The sequence below is a fragment of the Pinus tabuliformis genome, chromosome 6 (genome assembly GCF_031772625.1).
Source record: "Pinus tabuliformis cultivar Carrire ecotype Pingquan chromosome 6, CPIR1, whole genome shotgun sequence".
Lineage (NCBI taxonomy): Eukaryota > Viridiplantae > Streptophyta > Pinopsida > Pinales > Pinaceae > Pinus > Pinus tabuliformis.
In genome coordinates, this window is record NC_142292.1 from 1,110,842,983 (window position 1) to 1,110,869,971 (window position 26,989).

Here is a 26,989-nt window from a genome sequence, read left to right on the forward strand (position 1 = left end):
GCAGGCCTACGACTTCGATATTGAGTATGTGCGGGGCAAGCACAATGTGGTGGCCGATGCTCTATCTAGGAGACTGACTGGGTTATCTCTTATGAGCATCTGCCAAGATTGGAAGGCTCAACTGTTGGTTGAGTACTCCAAGGACAAGAGGGCTTGCGAGGTGCTAGAGGGGACACATGCAGATGAGCGTTACCGTGTGATGGATGAGGTCATCTATTACAAGGGGCGCATTTACTTAGTGCCCAACTCGCAGTTGAGGGAGAGGGTACTCCAGGCAGCTCACGATTCACCACTGTCCGGACACCAGGGGTTCCAGAAGACTTACATGGCTGTTTGGGAGAGGTTCACATGGAAAGGCCTCAAGGAGGACGTGCTGCAGCACGTAAGGGAGTGTGAGGCTTGCTAGCGGAACAAGGGGGAGCTAACTCACCCTGCAGGGCTATTACAACCACTTCCCATTCCAGAGGGGAAATGGGAAAGTATCTCGATGGATTTCATCATAGGGCTCCCCACAGTACAGGGGAAGGATTGCATATATATGGTGGTCAACGGGCTGTCCAAATTTCCCCACTTCTTTGCCATCCCCATTGGATTCACGACTTCCCAGGTTACCGAGTTGTTCTTCTGGGATTTTTTCAGACTACATGGACTCCCCAAGAACATCGTTAGCGACAGGGATAGTAGATTCATGGGTGGCTTTTGGCAGGAGATTTTCAGGTTGGTTGGGACGAAGCTTACTCCTAGCACTAGTTACCACCCTCAAACAGACGACCAGACAAAGAGGGTCAACCAGTGGTTGGAGGGGTACCTGAGAAACTATGTGACATGTTAGCAGAGGACGTGGATTCAGTGGTTGCACTTGGGCGAGTTCTGCTACAACACCATGCACCACATGTCTATTGGTATGACTCCTTTCCGTGCCCTCTATGGTTATGATGTTCTAAATTTTGCTAATGTTATTTTCGGAGACAACGGGCTCCAAAGGCCAAAGACTGGGTCCAAGAGAGCTAAGATATCCTCAAAGCTCTCAAGGATAATCTAGTGACATCCCAGAATCAACCAAAACTATATGCAGATTGGCACAGGGTAGAGAGGCACTTTGAGGAGGGGGGACCTATTGTGCCTATGATTGCAGCATTACAGATAGTCTATGCTAAAACAAAAGGGGGCCGAGGAGCTACAACCACGCTTCTATGGGCCCTACTAGGTGACTAGGTGGGTTGGGGAGGTGGCCTTTGAGCTAGCGCTGCCTCCGGGGAGCAAGATCCATAACATATTTCATGTCTCATTCCTGAAGAAGGTGTTGGGACAACAATTGACTGCAGCAACTGATCTACCGCCATTAGATGATGAGGGCCATTCGCTGCTGCAATCAGAGGCCATAGTGGAAAGCAAGGAGAGAAGACTGAGGAGCAGAACCATCAGGGAGTTCTTGGTGCGCTGGAAGAACTTGCAGGACGAAGATGCCACCTGGGAGGGTGAGCACATACTAGAGCACCCGACTTTGAGGTTGCTTGAGGGAAAGAAACATTTGGGAGGGGGGACTGTCATGTTCCTTCTCAAATGAATTAGTCACGGGGTGCAGCAACACAATTTTCGCATCATTTTTGGCTTAGGAGGAGGACCCCACACACAGAACTTAGGAACTATAGGCAATTCAACTTATTTCTGGTAGCTAGTGGAATGTGGGGGCCATCACATGCATAATTCGAACTTGGCCAAGGAATGCGTTGGAGGGAATTTGAACTAGTGGAAGGAGGGGCCCACAAGAGGCTAAGGGGGTCCAAAGTGACAAAAGAGGATGGAGCTCTCATTTTGCAGGATTCTGATTATTTGACAAACAAACTTACTCTTGTACGCTCTGTTGCTTAGCAAGTCTACCAGCTATTTAGCCACGAGTCTTCCGTAGGGAAGATTCAACCTCTACTTTGAGGGACTATCTGTGCCTGCCCCAAGGAGGCTGTTCCACAGAGGTTGCAGGAGTTTCAACATCGATTCACAGTTCACCCAACCACGCATATGAAGGGATTGCGTACTTTCTGGGTAGCCAAAAATACACAGAAGAGGATTGAGCCAGTCAGGAGGTCCCTAACTTGTTGAGAGTTCTGGGAGCAAGGAAGGTAGAGGGCTGAGGGTATTTTCTCAGAGTTTTGCAGCCTGACAGTCAATACACACAAAAATACACATTTCTGGGTAGAGGCACTGCGTAGTGGCCTCTGGCAGCAAATTCGTGGGGTTTAGGTGAGTAGCCATTAGGGCCAAGCTCCATCCAGGGAGCAAGGTATTAACTACTACAGGTGAAAGCAACATTTGAGGGTTGTTTCTAGGTGGATTTGCAGGCTGTTTCCTGGAAATTGAATTTGGCAGCAGTAGTCGGGGAGGGGCTAGCAAGAGGCCGAAAATCCAATGTCAAAATCAGAGAAATTCCCTTCTAGGTTTTTCTAGGTTTTGTCCAAGGAGTCTAAGGCTAAAAGGACAAAATTTTCTGGGTGGTTTTTGGGCACATTCCAGCAGGTTGAAATTAGTAGAAAAACAATATTCTAGGACAATGCAGTGCATAGTGGTGTAGCAATTGAACAATCATCTTTCCATCTATTCCATCACCTTGGTTTGGTCCAACTTGTCCTTGAGACAAGCCTAAGAATATTGCAGAATAATACTAAAAATAATAAAATAAGATGCTTTTAGAGGCTTTGAAATCTATCCATCAGATCTAGAAAAGAGGAGGAGGAGGTCATTTGGAGACATCTTGGATTGGTGATTTCTTTTGTGGAGAGGTTTGAGAACCCGATTCTCCAATTTAGTAGTAGTCCCAAGACGGAAACCCTCGCGTGATTTAGAGAGATTGGGCGAGCACCCATCTCCCCTTGGTGAATTCTTTCAGAATTCACAAGAGCTCTAATTGGTTTTAGTTTCATTTTGAGAGGCCAGGTCCAGTGCTATAACCGATACATTTTGAGGCTGGATCTAGTTTCAGTAGTTGTTCGAGTTTCTTAGCTGTTTCCAGCTATTTCATATTGTTATGCACTCCTATTTTTGGTTAATATAATAAAGTTGAGGTTTCCTTATGCTCATTATCGTTATCTACATGTTCTATGATGCCAAATTTTACATGGCAATCTTCTGTTAAGTGAATGGTAAATGGATGTTGAGTGTTTGTTCCAATTTTTTTTTATTTGGGACATTACAGAGATTGTCTACTAGAAGGAAGGGATGACTTGGTGATTGGAGGAGGTCTTTGTGTAGGTCAAAAAGGTCTTGGATTGTTTCGTCTTGATTTGAATCTACTAGTGGAAGAGTTTGCGTGGGTTTTCCCCTTCATAGGGGTTTTAGCCCTGGCTGAGTGCCTATATCTGGTGTCCTTGATATTCATGTTTTATTTTGATGATTGCTTGATGAGAAGAAGATAAAGGAAGAACGTAAATAAAGTTAATAAGAATACAAGAATATCACAAGTAATTGTCAATCTACGAATATCTTTTTGCCTTTCTAATTTTCTAACACGATGTTAGAGCTAAGGTGAAGGAGGAAAGAAAGAGGTAGCTTGAAGATCTATTGAAAGGGTCAAAGAGAAGGATCATATATGAAGAGGAAGACCTATTATCTAGTAAGGAAAAACATTATAAAGTCTATGGCAATCTCAATAAAGTCAGAAAACAAGCTAGGAGCCTCCATCTATAGAGCATGGAAGAAGAGGATCGATCTTATCCTTGCTAAGCACAAAGTACTGGATTTTGTTCTAGAGAAAGATTAGAAACCAACAAATGATGCAGGAAAAGAAAAGTACAGGGAAACTGACATCTTGCCCATGAATCTAATTATGGATGGAGTAAAGGACAATCTAATCCCTTGAATATCCAACATAGATACTACACAAGGGATGTTTGAAACTCTCTCCAAACTATTCACCATCAAGAACATTGGACAAATAGTCAGTTTCAAGAATGAACTAAGAACAATAATGATGACAGAAGATGACATCGTGTCCTCCTATTTTGTAAGAATCTCTTGAATAAGAGATGAATTCCAAGCCATTGATGAAGCTGTGCTAGAGAAAAAACTTCTAATTGCAACACTATTGGGTTCACCTAAATCATGGAGCTCTTTTGCATCTGGTATTAGGAGTTGGAAAGATTCACCATCCTTAAAACAAATATGGAATGCATGCATTCAAAATGAGGCCCACATCTCATTAGTAGTTGATAAGAAAAAAGATGAAGAGAACAACACCTCTAATGCTTACTCTTCTCATCACAAGAAGTAGGGAGGATTCAAGAAGTTTAAGGGACCAAGAAAGAAGATTGACCTATAAAAGGTTGAATGTTACAAATATCATAAGGTGGGACATTACAAGAGTCAATGTCTTGAAAATCCAAGGAATAAGAAAAGAGAGAGAACATGCAATTGTTGCTAATGAAGCTCCACCTAAGAAGAACAAGACTGAAGAATCCGAAGTCAAAGACTTATTTTCTTAAGTCTCTTAGGGATATTATCCCTTGCATATCCTTCTACTTTAGGTTTTGTAATGTTTTTTTGTTTTGTTTTTATTTATAGATTTTGTGGATCTAATATGTCTTGTTAGAAATTCTTGAATTGTTTTTGATAAGTTACAGGTATCCCTCAGAAAACACTGGATTAAGAGGGAGCCTTCACCATTTTACGAAAAGACAAGTATATTGTTCTTTGTTTCCTTTTTCATGTTTGATTTCCTTCACAAATCAAGATTTGTTTGTATTGCATACTCTTAATCCTTTCTTTGTATTTTCCTTGATAGGAAAGCTTGCTAAATACACAAAGGTTATGGAGAAAACTTCAAGGAAAAGACTAGTGTCATGAAAGTAAGATTGTTACTAATGAAACTCTACAAGGTTTGTTAAAGAACAACTCAAGGTATGTTTAATTTGACTTGTTGCAGAAGAAGGTATGAATATTCTTCATTTGAAACTTGCTTTATATTACTAACTCTCTCATGTCTAGGGTTTTGAATCATAAGGATTCTTGTTAGGGTGATTAATCGCTAGATTGAATCTACCCTTATCATTTTATCTCTTGTCATTTTGTTTTGATAAAACCCTAACCTTAGGGTTCACTATAAAACCCTAGCCTTTCAATGCTTAGGGTATGCTAATGATGAAACCCTAATCTTCTTAGGGTTTATTGATAAAGTTTAGATCTCTTGTCATCTATGGTTTTGGTAATGTTATGGTAAAACCCTAGCCTTTTAGGGTTTGTTGTTGATGTCTAGAAACCCTAGTTTTCTTAGGGTTTGGTAAATTAGGGTTTATGACAAAACCCTTGTAATAGTCAATATAAAACCCTAGAAATGGATCTCTAGGTGTATGTGCTTCCGTATAATTGAAACCCTAGCCTAGTAAAATTTGTTGTATATCTAATTTTGGAGTTTGATGTTTGTATCTAGGGTTTACGATAAAACCCTAGTATGAGACTGATATAAGTTTCTAGGAAATAATAATGGAACCCTAGAGATGAAATGTTGGTATGCTAACTTGATTGTTGATATTCATGATTTAGTTTTTGAAATCTAGGGTTTGTAACAAAACCCTAGTAGAGATTGATATTCTAGGGCATGATAATGAAACCCTAGAAGTATAATGTTTTTGATTATTGATATGATTTAGTTTTGATGATGAAATCTAGGGTTTGTGACGAAACTCTAGTAAATGTTGTTGCAAGAAGTCTAATGGATGAAACTCTTGATTGATTATAAAACCTAACTAGGTTTAGGTCTTGAATGTCTAAAATCTGATTTATTATGCTCCTATTATAATGACATGCTAACCCTATATTGATAAAGTTGACTTCATGCTCTTGTACATATATATTTGTGTTTGGTTGTACTTGTTGAAAGTTTACAGGTACATAGTCTTCAAGATGATGAAAATGCTTACCTCATATTTGATGATAATTTGATGATGATGTTGAGCATGATGGAAAGAGGGAGCTGTGAGAACCTTGATGACATTAAAGTTCGATAGATGATCTTGTTGCCATGTGAAGGAATGATGAAGTTTTGGAAGGTCTAAATTCTCTGATGAATTGTTGATGCAAAAAGAAAGAGCCTGTGTGACTGGAAGAATAAGATAGTTGATGGACTTGTCCCCTAGTTACTTGGATAAAGGAAAGTGTATATCTCCCTAGTTGAGAGGGAGCTTGAAGAGAAGTGAATGACTTGATGAAAAGGCCATGAGGATGTTTGAAATTGGAGAATAGCTGAAGCAATACTGATGGTTATTCGTGATTGATAAAGTTGTGAACAAGACTTGGATATTTTTGGAAGAAGTGTTGAGGCTAAGTTTGGTGCTGCTGGAAAAGTTGAAGAAGTAAAGCTTCCGACTAGATGTGTTTGATATGATGATGATCTAAGTAGCATCAAAATGATTAAGGACCTTGAAGGTTTGTGTTAAATATGTATAGTGAAAGTTTATTACTAATTGGGGTTGTGTTTGTGCAGATCTCTCCATAAGAAGGTTGAATGTTTGAAGCATGCTTGGATTGGTGGATATATCTGGTTTAGTTGATAAGGAGAGATGAAGCATCTTGGGGCGACAAGATGCTTGGGAGGACATCTGGCCAACCTGTAATGATGTATAGTTTCAGAAGTAGGGAGGGTGGCGTTGGCCTTTGAGCTTCAACCTTGGATATGCATCTATATCCCTGGGTTGGTGTTAGAGCTAAAGCCTGATGGTACCTAGAGTGGCTAAAGCTTGGAACACACCTTAATGCCACTTGATTAGAATACCTTGGTCACATATCTAATATGTAGCACTGCGTGTGTTGTGACTCTTCATAGATCATATCATTTTGAAATCTTCCATGTACCTATGTATATGTGTAATTATGAATACCTCCCTAGTTAAGAGGGAGTGTTGAAGAATGTAACTAGTGTCAGTCTTCATAATTATGTTTGAGTCATGATGTAATGTATTTGTCAAAAGAAAGAAAATAAATTTATTTATAAAATAAAATTATTTATTAAGCATGGGTTTCATGCTCTTATTATTTTATTTCTAGGTCAAAGCCTCCATTGTAGGCTTCTAGGGTTTATGTCAAGAGTCCTTGTCCATGTCATCTTGTAATAGACCCTTCTTGGGCTTTTGTATCATGTAAAGAAATTATTTTTGAGTCAAAATAGTCATTTTTTCCCTCCTCACCAAGTTGGCCCTATCCTAGAGAAGTCGGCCCAGTTAGAGGGAATTCGACCTTGTGGAAGTAGTATATATAGAGGCAACTCAACTCATTTGAAACACACACTCAACAAGTTTGATCTACAAGTGAAAGAGGCAAAAAAATAAGAGCGAAGTGAAGGAGAAGGAAGAAAGAAGCTGGGAAAGACAAAATCAAAGTTTTGGGCATCTCTCTCTCATACGTGCGAAGTCTTCTAGGGTTTCTGGATGAGTAGCTGGGGGCTGAAATTCTAAAGTAGCTGCAAGCCCGAAATTCTGATTTGAAGCTGCATTTGAGGAGCTGACACTTGGAAGATTTGGCAGAGTTTGTCTACAAGAAGGAAGGGCTGACTTGGTGATTGGAGGAGGTCTTTGTCTAGGTCAAAAGGGTCTTGGATTGTCTCATCTTGATTTGAATCTACTAGTGGAAGAGTTTGACTGGGTTTTCCCCTTCATAGGGGTTTTAGCCTTGGCTGAGTGCCTATATCTGGTGTCCTTGATCTTCATGTTTTATTTTGATGATTTCTTGATGAGAAGAAGATAAAAGAATAATATAAATAAATTTAATAAGAATACAATAATATCATAAGTAATTGTCAACATAAGAATATCTTTCTGCCTTTCTGATTTTCTAACAGCCCCCTTTATTATTAGGCCAACCCTATTACATATACATTTACACATTATTGAGCCGAGAGGCTCATTCTACAACCCAGTGTGATGTGTAATTCTGTCCGTCCATCATCAAAGTTAAAATTTTGCTCATGTCAGCCATTTTTTTTTTTTGTTAAATCTAAAATTAAAAAAAAATTACTATACAAAACATTTAAATAATGTCGGCTCATAAAAAAAATTGCACGTGAAGAAATTGGATCCCTCTTGGCTCATGTTAGATTCGTATTTAAGATGAATCTATGTTGGTATGCATATTTAATGCCATAGATGCCTCCCATTTGGGGTCATACCTTACACATTTAACTCCATATATTTCCCGATTGGGGTCATATCAGTGGATTTCATATGAGACCCTGCTTTCTTTAGGTCACTTTGCTTATGTGCTTCAGTTTTCAAATGTGTCATTAGAGTAAGAGGATTTGTGAGGCCTTGCATTATTCTTTAGATTTTAAAGTTCTAGGTCATAAGTTTCATTGAGTTTTATCCTTCTTTTCAGATCAATTTTTTTTGGTTCTTTCATAATCATAGTTTGAGAGTATCATGCGTAAGTCTAAATAAACAATAAATATTTTTTTTAGAAATTTATTTATCTCCTATAATCTTATTTTTATTTGTACATGACGAAAAATGTGCAGCATGTGTGTGGAGGAATTCATTTTACCAACTGATGGTTGTACAACAGCGCACATATGGGAATTGCTGGCTGTTCCTCATCTTTCACATCTTGTTATTGGACACAATTGCAATGGATACTATGCTATCTGGTATGCTAGCTATGAACTTCATTTGCTGTTTTATACTTCTGATTGAAGTTAGTTTCCTGTTACACAGACCATTTTCTTTAATCTAATAATTAAATCAGAGATGGTGCCAAAATATAATTATACTATCTAATGATAGTTTTACCTTGCTAAGGGATTAATTCTTTTAAAAGGGTTTTGTTTAAGATCTTTGTGGAGACAGAGGAGAGTAACAACCAAATCAGAATGTGTTTTGGATCACCTGCTGTTGGATGAACTTTTTATTAATCCTGCTCAAATAGTCACTCCTAATTGCTTCTCAATGAACGTGGAAAAGAAAAGGGTCAGTGAAGTTCCAAGTTATCATGTGTAAATGACAAGAAAGGCTGTTAATCCTGGAGCTCTCTACCTACCTTTTCTTCACATTTTTTACTAGCTTCTGCTGTTTGAACTTTGAACAGAGGCCCAGGTTGTTGTTCATCATGACTTCAAACTTTTTTCAAGCAACTTGTTTTCTATGGGCTTTGTACCACATTGGGCATATGCCTCAATGGGTTTTATTTTAGCATTCAGTTCTAAAGATCCAATAGGGTTGGAAGTAAGATAGTGTTTGTCCACCATTGATAGCGATACGCATTGAGGAAAGTCTGTTGCCCCGGTCCGAACCGGTTTAGGGCTAAAAACAGCCGGACCGGCCGGTCCAAACCGGTTCGGTCCGGTCCTGATAACACTGGAGGAAACAGGTTCAGATGAAGAGAAAGCTAGTAGTTTATGTTGTTTAATGTGCTACCACTTCTTTTGTCAACGAGGGTAGAAATGTCTTCACTAATATCAGTGGAACTTGGAAGATCCATTACTGTTACTTAGGCTTCTCTTCCCCCATTTCAAAGGGGGGAACAGTTTATCTTCAATGGCTATGGGCACCCAATTACTGGAAGGTTTGCTTATTTCTGTTCAATATGCAATGTATTACTCTGTTTTCAACAAGGCTGGAAATTACTTCTCATGAAACTGTGTCATATAAAAGATAAATGCATAATTTGCTCATTTTATGTTAACGCTTCATGAATATGATGCCAATCTCAAAAGTGTGAACTTCAAAATATGAGATAGAAGCTATTTTTGACTGACTTTATAATTAAGGAATTTGATAGTAGGTCATTATCAGCAAATGTTATTCAAATTTTAGGCAAAAAAAACAGCGAACCAAGGTTACTAACTTACTGGAAAGGCATTCTTCTGAGTTCCTTTGGATCAGCATACAAACAGAAAATTAAGAGTGCATTTCAAACCAGAAAACAGAGATTTCCCTTCTCTTCTTTCAAAATCCATAAACCAGAATGCTAAACTGGATATAGAAGTATATTTCTACTGCTTATGAATGCAGTGCTTACTTTGAGATGTGGATAGAAGCAATTCTTGAATAACTTTATAATTCGGAAATTTGATAGTAGAATATTATCAGCAAATGGTATTCAAATTTCAGGCAAATAAAATGTCGAACCAAAAGTGTGCTGAGTTTTTTGGATCATCATCCAAACAGAAAATTAAGGGCGCATTTGAAACCTGAAAACAAAGATTTCTGTTTTCTTTTATCAAAATCCATGCGTCAGAGTGCTAAACCAGATATAGAAATAAATTTCCACTGCTTCTGAATGCATTGCTTATCAGTCAAACTGGGTAAATCTAAGAGATTTTTTCTTCTTTTTAAATTTCACTCTCTTGTGAACATACAATGCCTTTTACCATATCAAGCATTTGAATTTCCAGGTATACGTGGAAAAAGGAAAACAGAGTTTTGAACTTATGATTATACATTACCTTTGATCTTAGGAACAGCATACAAAACAGAGGTACTGGAGTGATTAAATAAATCTAAACTCAGATTGATATATGTTTCATACAAGTCCAGTAAGCTCAATCCTATATAAGATCTAGTTATGTTCCAGAATTTAGTGATTTCTTAAGTGTGATATCCCATATAACCAAGCCCTAGAATATCTATATTCCTGCCGGTATATAAGATGCCAATGTGAGTAAGTTTCCAGCATCATTATGTCTATTACAGCAAGTAAATTATGGAGTATAACAGTGTTAAGTTCAGCATGTAATACAGTTAAAAGTCCCTTATACACAAAACTACATCCCAGAATATCCAATACCAATAAAATCACACCAGCAGAGATTGTCTATGAAAAATTAAAGCCAGTGCCTTTCGATTTTGTTGCTATGACAGGGAATGTGCCGATTTGAGGTGCAGCAGATCTCCAAAAAAATGATTTTAAAGTTGAAATATGTGGCTGGAGGTCATATTCCGCAGAGGGAGGTCGTCTTGCTTTCAGAATGAGGGTGCACAGGTTGAGTAGCTTAATCAATATAGCAGTGACACATGAATCTACGATCACTCGCGATTAATCACGAGTCAAACTCTGCTTTTCCCTCAAATGATCCCATTCAACTCTGGGCGAGTCAAACTTGCGTTGATCGAGTTTGACTTGACCCGAGGTAGATTTGCAACTCACTGATTAATTGCGATTTAGGCGACTGAGGCGATTTTCAACTGTCAACTCGGCGAGCACGGGTTTTAACTTTTATGGATCCCACATTTTTTGCTGTGTGGTTTAGTTACATTAAAAATTAAACGTTGGTCTGTAACTTACTTTTCACTTCTCATGCCCGCAACTCATACATCAAGAAGGTAATAGAGTCGTAGTGTAATAGAGGCATAGTGTGCAGTGTGCTCTAGTGTAGTAGAGGCATAGTGTGCAGTGTGCTCTAGTGTAGCTTCAAAGTGTGCTATGTCGGAGATTTCAGTAGCAAACCATTATCGTATCATTTCAGCAGCAATCAAGAGATTTCAGTTACTGCGTTTTTACTGATTCGTATGCAGTATTTTATAAACTTTTAGAAGCAGATGCTTCTGGTTCTATGTAGTCACTGGTTAGGAATTAGGACTTAGTACTTTGGATCATGTTTGGACTCATAACATATATGAGATACTTATTCATTGATGATATTTGGGACATCTATTGATATTATGCATTGTTTGGAGTCTGGACATGGCTTTCTTGAATATCAATGAACAATGTCTTTTTTTAATTCAATATGTATATATCTTTATTTATTGAATTCACCGATTTTTTCCCAATTTTTCTCCGATCCGATTAAAACTCTTCGCTCTTTTGCCTCGCCGATTTATTGCCGATTCCGAGTTTGGTAACATTGCAATATAGAACTCTATCCTGTAATTTATATTAAGACCAAGAAATCTTCATCACAATATAGCAGACAAGTACAAGGCTATGCAGACAAAAATTTATCAAGAAATAATTGTGTTTTTTTCACGATGCATTGAGAGAAATAATTTCAAATGAACTTCTCATAAAAAAGAATAACGTTGCCCAGAAAATGCTGCCCCATAACAAGTGATGAAGAAGTTCCAGCAAAAATGAGCTCAAACAGCAAGAAAAAATCAGTCTCTAGGGTGCACCACAAGACAAACCAAGAGTTTTTCAGAAAATAAAATGATGAAACTCAAGTACTCATTTCCTCAACAATCTCTTACATGAGAAAGGGGGGCTCTATATATAGGAAAAGAGCCAAGAAATTATTTGTTGGAGGCAAAAATGAGTAAATTATGAAGGTGGCCAACAGCTAGTTTGTAATAGCTGGCTAAGGAGGGAGGCACATGGTTTCTAGAGATGTCTAAGCCTCTCTTCTAGAAGCTATGCTAACCAACATTATCCTTTTACATAAAAATTCATGATATTATTTGCAATGTTCCACCGAGTTTCCGGGACGAGGAAACATGGGAGCAGGGATACACACAAGGGGGACGGATATAAGCAACCCCAAAATTTAGGGAATTTTCGGGGAAACGGGGGGATTTCAAAGTCATAAAAATTATAAAATTATAAATTATTAAAATTTTAATATATAAAAATTAAAAAATAAAATCCCAAAAATATGTCAATAACTAAATAGAAAATATTAATAATTATGAAGCTTACATCTAAAGACTAAATATGATCATAATTACATATTAAACTATTATCATTTGACATTTTTGCATTGTAAATCTAAAAGTAAATTACTAAATTGAATCCATCATTTGCCATTATGCAATGTTCTATCTAAATTCATCATTTGGCATGATGCAAGGTACATCTAAATTAAATTAATAAATTCATCATCTGACAATTGAAAATTGAAATTATGCAATGCACACCGAATTTCAGTGTTCCACGGGGACGAGTCCCCTAGGGTCGGGTGCGCACACCCCTCGCACCCCACGCACCTGGGACGAGGGGATGCCTGGGCATCCCCCCTAAAAATGCGCTATGCGGACCCCCTTAAATTTGTTTGTAAACAATGATTTATGATAGGGGAAACCTAGTATTTGATCATATTTCCCTACTAAGACTATGCGATTCATGGTAATGTTAAATTCTTAAAGGATGAAAATGAAAGATAAAGGAGAATGTCACTTTTACTTAAATTTTTAACATTACCATGAAATGACTTAGGATGTTTGAGAGTGGTTCCGACCTCATTAGCTTTCATATGGAGAAAGTAGAATTTTAGATGTCACTCAAAATCCAACAGACTTAATAGTTTTTTAGGAATTCATGATTCGATGGATTGCAATGTTTCCATTGCATTTTGTCATGTGCAAGGGTATGGAATTAGTATTTAATCAAGATCACCAAGCCCTTTGTGTACTTTAGAGTGACTTTTAGACTCATCACTCCACTGTTTTTGAGTTTTAGTTATATCGATTTACTATTCCAGTCTTTAGATATCAGTATCTATTATAGTTTATTTTTCTTAGTACTAATTAGATTCTAGAATGATGAATGATGAATTTAATTTTTGAATCAATGTAAATTCTAGAATGGTGAATAATGAATGATGAATATGGATCAGAGTATTCCATTATTGAATCTCATGGTCTATGGATGAATCATGTATGTATTAGTAAGGATGATGAGTATGGATCAATGTATTTCATTACTTAATTCAATTATGTATGTATCATTGTATTTATGCTTTCATTATTGAATGTGATTTTGAAATATATATATATATATATATATATATATATATATATATATATATATATATTAAAAAAGAAAAAAATTATATACCCCGATGTCTCCCCGTCCCCCCTAAATTTCTCTAAAATTTGAGGGTACTCCCAGACGCCCCCTTTGTGCGTCTCCCCATCCCGGAGTCTTGGTGGAACATTGCCGAATTTTCAAAAACGATAAAAAGTAGATTCGTCATATGACAATGACAATGACATTATGTTGAAGTCTAAAATAGCTATAGAATACTAAACTAAAAGTAGACATAGAAAGCATTGAGCAATGAAATACTTAAATAATATTGATAAATACTAAATTTTAAGTTTTAACATACTTTAACTTTTTTATTTTTGTTACTGTTTTTATTTTTTTAAGTTTTAAATTTTAATATAATTTATTTATTTCTTTAAAAAAAAGTTTTAATATAGTTTCATTTTTTATTTTTTCATATATCTAAATTTGTATTTTTTTTTAATTTTTAATGTTTTATAAGAATTATTAGACAAAACAATGGGGGGATGCATATGCATCCCCCTTGCATCCCCCCGTCCCCCCTGCAAAGGAGTTGCGTTTCATCGCTAGAAAAAACGTCCCCCAGAGTTTCCCCAAGTTTCCCCAAAAATGGGATGTCAAGGAAATGTTTCCCCAAGAGTTTCCCCATCCCTGGAGCATAGGGGAGCGTCGCGACACTTCCCCCACCCTGGGGGACGCGTCCCCGTAGAACACTGATTATTTGCACCTTCCCTTTTTTAGCTTGAAAGGTTAATTCATGACATATTACCTCTATCCATGTGGGCCCAAGGTGGTGTGCATTCTTAGTGAAATCAAAGCAAAAAATAGCTAAGGCACTGATGATAAAGTGAAGATTATGCTTTTCTAAATAATTATTGCTAGAAGCCTTATTCAAGACTTAGGAAAATTTTCTAATTAATTCCAAATAACATGAAATGTGTGTAATCTTCACTAGGAAGTGTCCAACATGCAATATGTCTTCAGTGTGAGAAAAATACATGAAAATGTTGTTGGAGTACAAAGTATGGTCATTATACTCAAAGGGGTGAAAAAGGGATGATGTGATACACCCTCCTGACCATTTACACCATCAAGGAAACCATCCATATGTTGATGATAGTTAGGTTTGTGATGAAAAATAACACTATGGGTGTGTCTCTTTGCATCAATACCTTTATATGTAGGCACTACATACTTGCTTTAGTAGTTAATTACTAGGAAATCTTGTGATTTCTCAATGAATCATAAGGGCCATGCTTGGAAAGGTATATGCAAGCATGAAATGCCACCTAGGCAAACTGCTAGTCAATTAGTCAATTTTTGATGATCATAGATGTATGATTGATGGTGCCTGTGCTCTAGAATATGCTTGTGTATGGAAGGCCATGGAATCCTGCTATAAAGACTCCCATGCAGTATTTGTGGTAACAATGTTATTGAGAAAATTATATAAACATGATTTATGCCTTTTTAACTCAATCCTTGCAAGTACAGTTGTAAAGAGAATATATAGTTGCGCGGAAGAATAGAGGGACTTTTATAGGTGTTGGAAGCATAATCCTCTTGGGTTATGCAAACTTGGTGCATTTACTTGATTGGAAGGCAAAATGCCTCAAGTGAGGGCCAACAACTATGGGAAGTCCAAGAAGCCTCTTTGTAGATGAAAACCAAGGGTCAACAAAAATCTATTAATATATATATCTATATCTATATCTATATCTATATCTATATCTATATCTATATATCTATATATATATATATATATATATATATATATATATATATATATATATATATATATATATATATATATATATATATATATATATCTTGTGAAGAGAATGCATCACACAAACTATCCAAATTTATCTATTATTTGGTGTGCATGGTCAAGAGTGGTATCAAAGCCTATTAGCTTTGCACTCTACCTTCTTTGTTTGTCAAGTTTCTTACCTGCACTAGACTATTTTTGGCCTACTCAAACTTGCCTCCTCAACCATCTCTGTCACGTCAGTCTCACCTACCCGTGTCATTTCATTTGCCCCCTTCGGGTTGTTACGCCTTAGTCTAACAACCTGCCCATATTGTGTGTCTGTTTTGCAAAGACTTTACTCAACTCATTGCAAGAAATCATTCTCACTATTTTGCCTAGCTTTTTGGATTATCGCTAACTTGAGGGAATAGAAAAATTCATTTCTGTGTCTTTTACATGCAGAGGTTTTGATCATGGGCATAACAAAATTTCTATGCAATGGAAGTTTATTGTCACCAAGGGGATCTCATGCCTGGACCTGAAAAGGAGGGTTATGACGTTGTTGAAGTCTCTATAATCTCAGCCTTTCAATATACGAGCCTGTAGAAACCTAACAAAAGCTGAAACCCTAATGTTCTTTATGCTCGTCTTTGGTAACAAGGACAGGAAGACAAGAAGCAGTGATAGACAAATATGAATGACTAGTGAACATTAAAAGATCCATTGGCATGCTCCTCTTAATGAAAAGCAATAAAGAGAAGGGTACTTTTGATAAAAATGAAGAACACAATGATTAATATATAGAAACAGGAGACATGTTTACAGAATGGCAAACACCTATAGCTTCAACTAACAAATAGGAAAATAATAGTCTAGTTATGGCTTCATCCTCTCATACAACTTTGGAACTTAAACTTGCTTATTCTGAATTTCTCACAAGAATACATGTCCATAATAGGAAAAGACTATTTGTCTTCATTAATAAACGAAATATATTTTTGCAGTGCACAAATCACATCCTCTAGCCAAGGAGGAGTGCCCACAAATGCATTATTAATATGTGTTCGACATTGGATAAACCAACACTCCCTGTGTGTTTTGTGACATGTGCTTAACCGCCTCTCGTGGATCTGTTAACTTTGGTGGTGTGTTTGTTTAATAACATTTGCAGGTTTTGGTGTAATGACAATCGTGATTCCAACAAGTGGTATTAGAGCCAAAGGTCTCGAGTTCGAATCAGACCCGACTCGTGTTGGGGGGAGATTGTTGGACATTGGATAAACCAACGCTCCCCGTGTGTTTCGTGACATATGCTTAACCACTGCTTGTGGATTTGTTAACTCTGGCTATGCGTTTGTTTACTGACACCTGCGGGTTTTGGTGTAATGGAAATCGTGATTCCAACAATATGAACACACATCTTTCTATACAAAAAACTACCCATTGGAAGCATTTATGTTGTCGTCAAACCCATGACCACTTATGAATATGGGAGGAGAAAATTCATGTAATCTAAAGTTGGCAAAGGAGAATATTGAGTGTCATTCATGTGAAGATTTCTAAACAGAAATTCTATTACTACAACAACTTATTTATTTTACCTACTTATTATCCAATAAGTTATTTACGAAATTCCTTCAGTAAATATTAAAATAAATTCTACTGCAGATATCACACCATTATACAGAAACAAATACATGCACAAGAATCAAACACATCAAGACAGTTATTTTTGGACAATTGTCCCCGGTGTTGTAACATTATCTGTTTTTGATAAGTTAGTATATTAGTCAAAATAATTTTAAAATGTTAAGTTAGGATATGGATGCAAAAGAAAGAAAAGTTAAAATGTTAGGCCAATTTAATGTTTTGTAGGCATCCATATCAATAAAATGTTAGGTCTTAGCTGCCCTAAATAAAGAAGGAAAAAGTAAAATAAAATGCTAGGCAAGGAAATAAAAAAGAAAGGCTTCATTTCATGTTTTTATAAATGCATAGGCTGCTAGTCTAAATGCGCCACAAGTCAATTATCAAATATTGTTCTCATGTGCAGAAGAAAAAGACAGAGGAGTAAAGGTTTACTCTAAGGTTTATATATCAATTATTTGGTATTAATCCTATCCCTAAGTTTAAAATCCCAAATCATTCCCCCTCCGCTCATATTTCCCTCCACCCACTTATCCCTAAGTCGATATACCCCTCATATATCACATATATTCCCAACGCATTACATTATTAATATCTGACCCCACCAAGAAAAGTCCCGTCACATCACGCTCCATCTCCGCCCATCTTCCACATCCGACGACCCACATACGATTTCGGCCCCCCCTCACCATTCGAGCTTTACCGTTGGGGGGGGGGGTCTGAAATGGGCGGTATACGAAACTGCGCCCACCCCTACGTGTCAGCTCCACAGCGTTTCAGACCCCCCTCTAGTGAAACCACTAACCACTCTCCCCCCTAAAAAGTTGATTCCATTGCTCCTGATACCACTCTCCTACCCGTTGCGCTCTCGCCATTCACCCTCTGCCACCTCATCCATCCATTAACTCCATCAAATCACATTCATTCCCTCCACAATTAAACCGTTAAGCATTCAATTGGCTTAGCCGTTAACCCAATAGACCTGCGCTCCTTCAACGAAAAAACCGAATTCATTATATAAACCTCCTTTCCACTTGTGAGCAGGTTACTGAATCCATTTATTGTTACTGTTATTGATTTGTTACAGGTTGTTGGACTCAATCTCGACATTTTCAACCGCCAGCAACACTCTCTGCTCGATCATTTCCAACCTATTACTTCTGTTCTTGTCTCCAAACCTGACTATTGTCTGCATATTCAAGCCTCCCATCTAGTTTTTACTCCTATTCTTAGCCTTATCCAAGATGCCTCCAAAGGACAAAGGACCAAAGGAAATTGTCAATCCTCTGATCTATCCTCTTGTAGATCTTCATCATGTTCCTATGGCTGACAGAGACTATAAAATCCATGAGACACTCTGTGAACTTGACCTCTTCAAGATGTATTGCTGGCTTGAGGACAAATACATTGACAAGTCTGATGACATCCAGCTGTGGGAATCCAACTTACCTCATTACATTTTTCCTCGTACCCACAGTACCCCAGATTTTGTTAGAAAGTGTCATGCATCATATTTGCCAAGCCAAAGGGCCATCGTTACCCCTACTGGACAAATTCTGTTTACCATCACTCCTCAGGCCATAGACCAGATGATGCAAGCCCCCACAGTAGAGAATGCTACCCCATTTTCCTATGAAGCACTGGTTGAACTATACCAGAAACTAGACTTTGCCAAGAGGGCCCAAACTCTTGAGCTGTTCTTGACACAAGATGCTTCATTACCAAAGAAAAATCCTCCTTATCCCTCCTCCATTTTCCCTGAGAGAGCCAAGCAGATTATCACAGTTGTTTCCTACCTCCTTGGCTACTACTCTGATCAGTGGGTAGATGAGGCCATCATAGGATTTTTGTCCATTTTCTCTACTGATTCTAAGCCCTCCATTGTATTTAACTTCAGCCAATTTCTTGCAGAGTCAATTCATCAACAGCTTATCAAATTTCCAACTGAGGATTTTTGCTCTAGAGTTTAGAAGGCAGATGATCAACATGGATGAAATCCACTTTGTTGCTGTCAAGAAAATGTCCCAGTTTAAAATCAAAAACAGATTGGCCCTTTCATTTGCAATAGCAGGGCAGTAGGGGAAGAAGCAGATAAGCTCTTGAAGGAAATGCAGTTCAGCCTTTAACTTTACTTGGTCTTATCATCCGTTAGGGATCATTTCTAAGTTAAGAGTAGAAACCAAGTCTACTCCTTACTTTCACAAATCTTGGCCAGAGATAGAGAAGTACAAGAATCAGTTAGAATGGGTTGAGAATACCCTACAAGAGGCACAAGAACAATAGGTATCATCATCTATAGTGCAGACTCCTACCATGCAGGAGAAAACAACTAAGAGAAGCAAAGAGGAAGAGTCCCCTTTAGGGACTGACATTTTCAGTGAAGGATTTAAGATAATGTACAAAAAGAAGGCCAAGCTTAGTTCTAGACTAAGCCTTAGCAAGGACTCAGAGTAGCAGACCATTATCACCACTAATGAGCCACTTGTTTCCTCATTAGTGGGTGATCAAACAACACAGTCTCCCACCACCTCCATAACTTCACAAGAGCAGCAACAACAAATTATGCAGACAGGCACATCTACTTCAGGGGAAATAGAGAAGAGTATTATGGACATCTTCAAGGAGATAAAAGTCAGGAATGAAGCCTTGAAGATTAACACCTACAACTAGTTCTGGAAGCAGACTTCTGGTGCTCAAAGCAGGCTGCTATCAACCTTTGATTCAGAAAAAGGAAAGATGCAAATGGCATTCCTCCAAGCACAAGTTCCCCAGCCCAAGGCAACATCAAACTACAAGAAGACAACCTTTGAGTTTGATGTAAAGGATATACATCCCATTGACCAAATGGAGATGCATAAGCAGATTGGGGAAATGATATTTTCAACTGTCACTAACACTGCCATGACTTTATCAAAACTGCAGGTTAGCTTAGCAAATGTGCAATCACATTTGAAGATGGAGAAGGTCCTTGCGCTTGCCGAAGACACCAGGATTAAAACCCTGGAGGACTTGGTAATCAAACTGGGTTATGGCCCTTCAAACATCAATGCTGTAGAGGAACTTGTGAAGAAAAGGGATTTGGACATAGCAGCATTGAGGAAGCAGTTAAAACTGCCAGCTATAGAAGATCCTCTGACAAAGGATATTAAAGAGATAGAGACACAAAGGCAGATATGATGAAGCTCATCATTGAGCAGATTGCACAACGCAAGCAAATGGAGACAGAGATGGAGACGCTGATTAAAGAAAAGGAGAAAGCTGCTAAAAAGATTGTTGTCCATTTAGAAGCACTTCCTATCACAGCCATTCCCACAACCATATCTGCTACAACAAGTACAGGAGATGCTGTAGATCAGTTGGCCAAGTACAAAACATGTCTCTCCAGACTGAAGAGATCAAAAAACTGCAGGACCAAGTGAAACTTCTAGAGGATCATCGCCATAAATCTGAGATTTTTCATGCAGCAGAGCTTCAGAGAGCTCAAACTTAGATAGAGGTATGGAAAAAGTCAACAGCTGAGTCTTCTATTAGCCACACCCTGGGTCATGTTAAAGAAATCATCTAGAACAATATCATTGAGGAGATAGATGAAATTTGGCCATGTATCTAGATTATTTTTTAGCAGAAGGAACTCATGGAGAAAGCAAAGCAGACCATTGCCACTATCAATGCTCAATTGGGAGAAATGCCTGCTACAGCCAACAACATTATAAAGTTCCTTAATTCTAAAAACATGTATGAGCTGGATGATCTAGGAGTGGATGACAGAACAGAAACCATCCTAGAGGTGAAGAAAGTTCTAACCAAGAAGAACTTAGTTGTACAGCTGACAGAAAAGTGTCACACTCTAGAGGTAGCAGTCAACAGGTTTTTCACAAGGATTGATGCATTGAACAAGAAGGGTTTGCCTTCACTATTTGTAATCAATGATAAATTAATGATTAGGGAAGACTACATGAAGAAGCTTCAGGATGTTGCGAGGGACACAACTAAGTCCTCCAATATCAAAGGTTCTATGGCAGTCAGAGCATTTTATGAAGCCATCAACAACATAAGTTTTATTCAACACGAGATAAACATATTTTCACAGTTAAAATCACTTTTGGTAGATGAAATCTACTGCAAGGTAACCAAGATAGTTGTTCCAAATGAAGAAAGGCGGGAAAAGTTATGTGAATTTCAGGATTAAAGGACATGTCAGCTTCACCAGTGTAGCACCTGAATAGTGGCCACTTAGCAACTGCTCTCCTTCATAACAGGGCCAGATGTTTACATTCATTCCTTTTGATCGAATTAATTATGTTTCTGTTAGTTCTAAGTAATTATAGAATGCTGTGCCACTCAAGCATTTATTGTAATATTTTTGTAATTTTGTTTAAATACTTCACTCTGTTGAAGTATTCAGGGTTGAACCCTTGAACCAGTTATCACACAGATTTTTACTAAGCTGGAGCATTTTTGAAATAATAAAAGATTCTAGATTTGCCTCATATGGCCTGTCTCTCAGTGAGTTGTTTTCATCTAGTTTTTCATTATGTCTTCTTCATATAATTAAATCTTTTATAGTCATCCGATTTAAAATTTAATTGAATATCAGTTTCATTTTGAATCCGCTATGAAGTTGCATTTAAATAAGAGATTAATTTGCAGAACTATCTGTTATTGTAAATTCCTCTTTGAACTTAAATTGCACTAGATTTCTGTAATAGTTTTATTATATTATGTTGATCAAGGAAACACAGTTTTCTTGATTTCTGCTTATAAATGATTAAATACTCAATTTGAATATTAAATCAGTTATACTTCTACACATTCTTCTCATCCATCCACCTAAAATCAAAATAACCATGTGTATGTAAAGAACAACCTTTTATTTTATTAAGAATCTTTCTAAGTTTAAGCACCTATTTAAAAACAATTCACTGGTCATCCAAATCATTAAAATCAACAAAACATTATAGATGCTTTGGCATAACCAATTGACCTTTGGTTATCTCAAAGGACAACATCAGATTGGCGCCGTTGTCGGGGAGCAAAGAATTGAAAGCTAAATTTTCCCTGGGGCAACAATTTTCCCTTTCCTTTAAGGTGAATAAAGGATAAGGATATAGGTCAAAATCTTTCACCTGGCGATTCCACTGGTCAAAGTTGGCTCCTTTTAAGCACACTAGATCACATTCTGCTTCTAAGATTGTTAGCCCTCTACCAGACCCAGAAGACTTATTAGGGGAGCCTCTTCAAGGAGAAGACGTAGAACACCTTCTTCTTCTTTAGCTTTACACCCTGAAGACATCTCAGCTGAAGATCCTTTTTCAATTGTACCATCCCATCCTGATTGGACTGAACTACCTCCTAAGGTTTCTAAACTCCATTATAAAGGAGTAGATCTTCAATCAACCTTTTTAATACAGTCATTTGAGTCATATTGAGTCCCATCCATTCTTATCAAATCACCTTTATATGAGGAAGAATTGGATTTGCATTTACCTGAATTCAAGCCTCAAGCTTTTATTGCTCCAACTCCTTATTCTATTCCATCAACCTCTACTAATTTTGAAGAGACATTTTCTGTCTATTCAAATCCTTTGTTTGATAATAAGGAAGACTTTTCACTAGGATTTTAGAAGTTGGTTATTAAAACCCCTTTCAAATCTTTAAAAAAGTCTCCTTCCTCTCGTCCACATACTAATACCCATACGGATTCATCTTCATCTCCTAAATCTTCATCTTCATCTTCATCATCCTCCTCCTCTTTATCATCATCCACTCAGTCACCCCATACTCCTCCTGTTGTAATGGCTTTTCGACCCATTGTGCAAGCAAGGTATGCTGCTCTAGTTCTCCCTGCAAACTTGGGAAATTTTCCTGATGGTTATCTAAAACATTTGCCCAGATTTAATGGAGAAACAAGTCCCTCAACAGAAGATCATGTATCAACTTTCCTAGTTTTTGCTTACAATATGAACATAGAATAGGAAAATGTTTATATGAGGTTATTTGTACAATCTTTAGAAGGAAATGTTAGGATCTCGTTCAGACAACTTAGAGTTGACTCTATCAGAACATGGAATGAACTCATCACTATCTTTAAAAACCAATGAGGGGTAAAGAAAGATCCCGTTTACTTCCTCACTGAATTTGAAGAATTGAAGAGAAATCCTGGTGAACCAGTTGCTGAATTCATAAAAAGATTTAACAAACTCTATCATAAAATGCTTGCTGATTGCAAACCACCAGTAGCAGCTGCAAAGGTCAGATTTTCCAAAGCATTTGATGATGACTTTGTAGTCATGCTAAGGGAAAGGGTTTCTAATACTTTAGAAGACATGCAAACAAATGCTATAGAGGTAGAAGCCAATAGGTCAGCTTCTGGCAAACTCAAAGCTAAAGCAGAGAAAGAAGAAAGAAAACTAAAAGCTAAGATTGATGATTCATCCTCTTCCAAATCTAAACTTGAAGATCAAAAAATTGATGAAATTACATCTTTACTCAGAAACCTTTCTAATAGGATTTCTAAAATTGAAACACAACCTAGAGTTGTTTAGCAAACTGCTGTTAGACCTCAAGCTCAAACTCAATTTAGAAGAACTCCTCAAATGCAGATTCTTCAGAGACCAGGTTCTGATCAAAACATTCAACCACCTTTGTTGATTGATGATCAACAACCACAAGATACAGGCCCTTTAATCACTGAAGATATCAATAATATTGATTCTTCATTAGTACAAATGGCAATAGTTCCTTCACCTTAGTCTTTTGAATAAGAACCAGGAGATGCTCAACTCTCAAAATACTTAGCATTCTCTGAAATTTCTAATTGTAGAATTGAATAAAAGGTATGATCTAAGGCCTAGATTAGGTCCTGGTAGACCTCCAAAATCTACCACCATAATTGAACCTGCAATGAAAACCATTCAAACACAAACTCCAACACCTCAGACTATAGAGTCATCCACTAAAACCTCTTCATCTGACAAGACTATTTTGACCACTTTTAATATTGAAAAGGAATTGGAAAGAGTCAAGATTCCTATACCTTTAGCTGAAATTTCCAAAAATCTTGGATATAAAAATCAAGTGTCTAAATGGATACAATCTTCTAGTGTAGATGCTGAGGGAGATGTTATTAGTTTGCAGGATGAAAAGCCCTTGGTTGTATTTGGCCCTAGTTCTGATATGATCGATGAAATTGTTCCACCATTTTATGTAACTTTAAAGGCTCATGAATTTCTTTTGTATAACTGCATGCTGGATTCTGGAGCTTCTCATAACCTTATGCCAAAGGTAATTATGGATCAACTTCAGTTACAAGTTACCCATTGTTATCATGGCCTTTACACCTTTGATTCAAAGAAAGTAGCATGCCTAGGATTGATCAAACACCTAGTTGTGACCTTAGTCAAATACTTGTTAAGAGTATAGTTTTAGACATAGTTGTAACTGATATTCCTGCCAAGTTTGGCATGCTTCTATCTAGATCATGCTGTGCCAAACTTGGAGGATCACTTCAGATGGACATGTCTTTTGCTACTATCCCTATCTATGGAGGTGACCATTTAAGGTTATATAGGGAAGTTAGATTCCTTCATATTGTTTGTAGGTCTAATCAAGCAAAAAATCACCCTATCTATGCGGTAGACTAGGATTTCGGTTGCTTTCAGTTATCTTCACAAAATGCATCAAACACTCAACTTGCCATGGAGAATGTAGTTTCATAGCCTAAAGTTGTAGAATCAGATATCTGGAAACTTTATTTTGATGGCTGTTGCTCAAAAGGAGCAGAAGCAGGAATTGCCTTTAATCTCACCAAATAAAGAAAACATAACACAGTCACGTAAACTTGAATTTGAGGTTACGAACAATGTGGCTGAATATGAGGCTTTTCTTCTTGGTCTTGAGCTAGTCAAAAGTTTAAAGGTTCAAAATATGAGTGTCTTCTCTGATTCTGAGCTTATAGTGAACCAGGTTAGAAATCTTTGTCAAACGAAACACCCAAGGCTTAGGTCCTATAGAAATGAAGCTTGGGACACAATTGAAAATTTCTTTCAAGGATTTAACATAACTTCTATTCCCAGAGATGAAAATATGCATGCTGACTCACTAGCTGTATCAACAAGCTCTTTCAAAATCCCTCAGCCAGTATTGTTAGAATACCAAATTCAAGTCAAGTATAGACCATCAATTCCTGATAACCTTAAACACTGGCAGATTTTTGAAGATGATGAACAATTAAAATCTTTTCTTCAAGTCATTGATGAATTCTCAAATATGCAAATTGAAGGAGATCAAAACAATATTCAAGAATTAAATCAACAAAATCCAAAAACTTCATTCAGTCCTAAAATTCTTGATCATGATATCATCCAATTATCTAATAATTTTATTCCTAAAGGATTGGTTCTGTTGGAAAAACTATTTGATAATAATGATGTCTCTAAAAATCCCTTGTTTAACCCACCTGAAGAAGAAATCGAAGAATGCAATATTGGGACTTTGGATGATGTGAGAAATGTTAAATTGTCATCAACCTTACCTTCAGATGTAAAAACCAAATACTTGAATCTTCTTAAAAACTACAAAGATCTTTTTGCCTGGTCTTATAATGAGTTAAAAACTTATGATACATCTTTAATTGAGCATAAGATTCCTTTGAAACCAGAAGAAAGAACCTTTAAGCAAGAACTAAGAAGAATCAATCCCATACTACCAACCATTGAAAAAGAACTTAAAAAGCTGCTTGATGCTCATATCATTGTGCCTTTAAGGTATTCTAATTGGGTAGCCAACCTAGTTCCTGTCAGAAAGAAAATGGTGAGATTAGGCTATGTGTAGGCTTTCGAAATCTGAACAAATCATCCTTAAAAGATAACTATCCACTGCCTAAAATGGATCATCTACTTTAGAAAGTTTCAGGTGCAAATAGGATTTCTATGCTAGATGGATTTTTTGGTTACAACCAGATCATGGTAAGTCAAGCTGACCAAGACAAAACCGTGTTCACCACACCTTGGGGTACATTTATGTATTCTAGAATGCCATTTGGGTTAACCAACGCTGTAGCCACTTTCCAGAGAGCCATGGATCTAGCATTTGTAGGTAAAACATTTGAATTTACTGTCATTTATTTAGATGGTTTAACTGTTTTCTCTGATTCTGATGAAAATCATCTAAAACACTTGAGCAAGGTTTTTGACTGGTGCAGGAAATTTGGTATATCCATCAATCCGAAGAAATCCTTATTTGCTGTAAAGGAGGGGAAATTGCTAGGGCATATAATCTCCAAGGAGGGAGTTATAATTGACCCAAAGAGGGTTTCAGCTATTCAAACCTTATCTCTACCAAGGAACAAGAAAGAGATACAAACCTTCCTTGGAAAGATCAATTTTCTCAGAAGGTTTATCCCAAATTATGCTGAGATAGTTAAAGATATAACAGATATGCTGAAGAAATGTTGGAAATACTGAGAGGGGGGGGTGGTGAATCAGTATTTCTTACAATTTTTATTCTAGTGATTGCCACAAGCATATATAGATATGTATATGTATACACAGAACACAGAAACCAACAACTGGAATAAATGCTTTTATTAAAAAACTGAAGACAGTACAATGAAATAAATACAATATAAATATATATCTGACTGTGAATAGTTGCCAAGCTCCAACTTGGACTTTAGTGAGGCTCCAACCTCCAAAGCACCAACTCTGTTTTGCAGTGGTTCTGCACTTAGGAGCATCTACTCCTAATGACTTTAGTCCTGTTCAGTTCTGAGGCTCCAACCTCTTGGGCTCCAACCCAATCTTAGTATCAACTGTTTTGCTGCAGTTTTTTGCACCCAACCCTGCTGAGCTTCTGCCTGTCTCCAGTTCTCCTGCTTCTCTGGTCTCTTCT

General features: G+C 37.3%; 1 protein-coding gene across 2 annotated transcripts in view; it reads left to right on the plus strand.

The window, feature by feature from the left end:
- LOC149262788 (DNA binding protein) overlaps nt 1–26,989 on the plus strand; it is a 365,336-nt gene that overhangs the window by 316,880 nt on the left and 21,467 nt on the right. For both annotated transcript variants that reach the window (XM_089425199.1, XM_089425202.1), the window contains one exon: nt 8,495–8,623. In XM_089425199.1, coding sequence (XP_089281325.1) covers nt 8,495–8,623 — 129 coding nt within the window. The remainder of the gene's footprint in view (nt 1–8,494; nt 8,624–26,989) is intronic.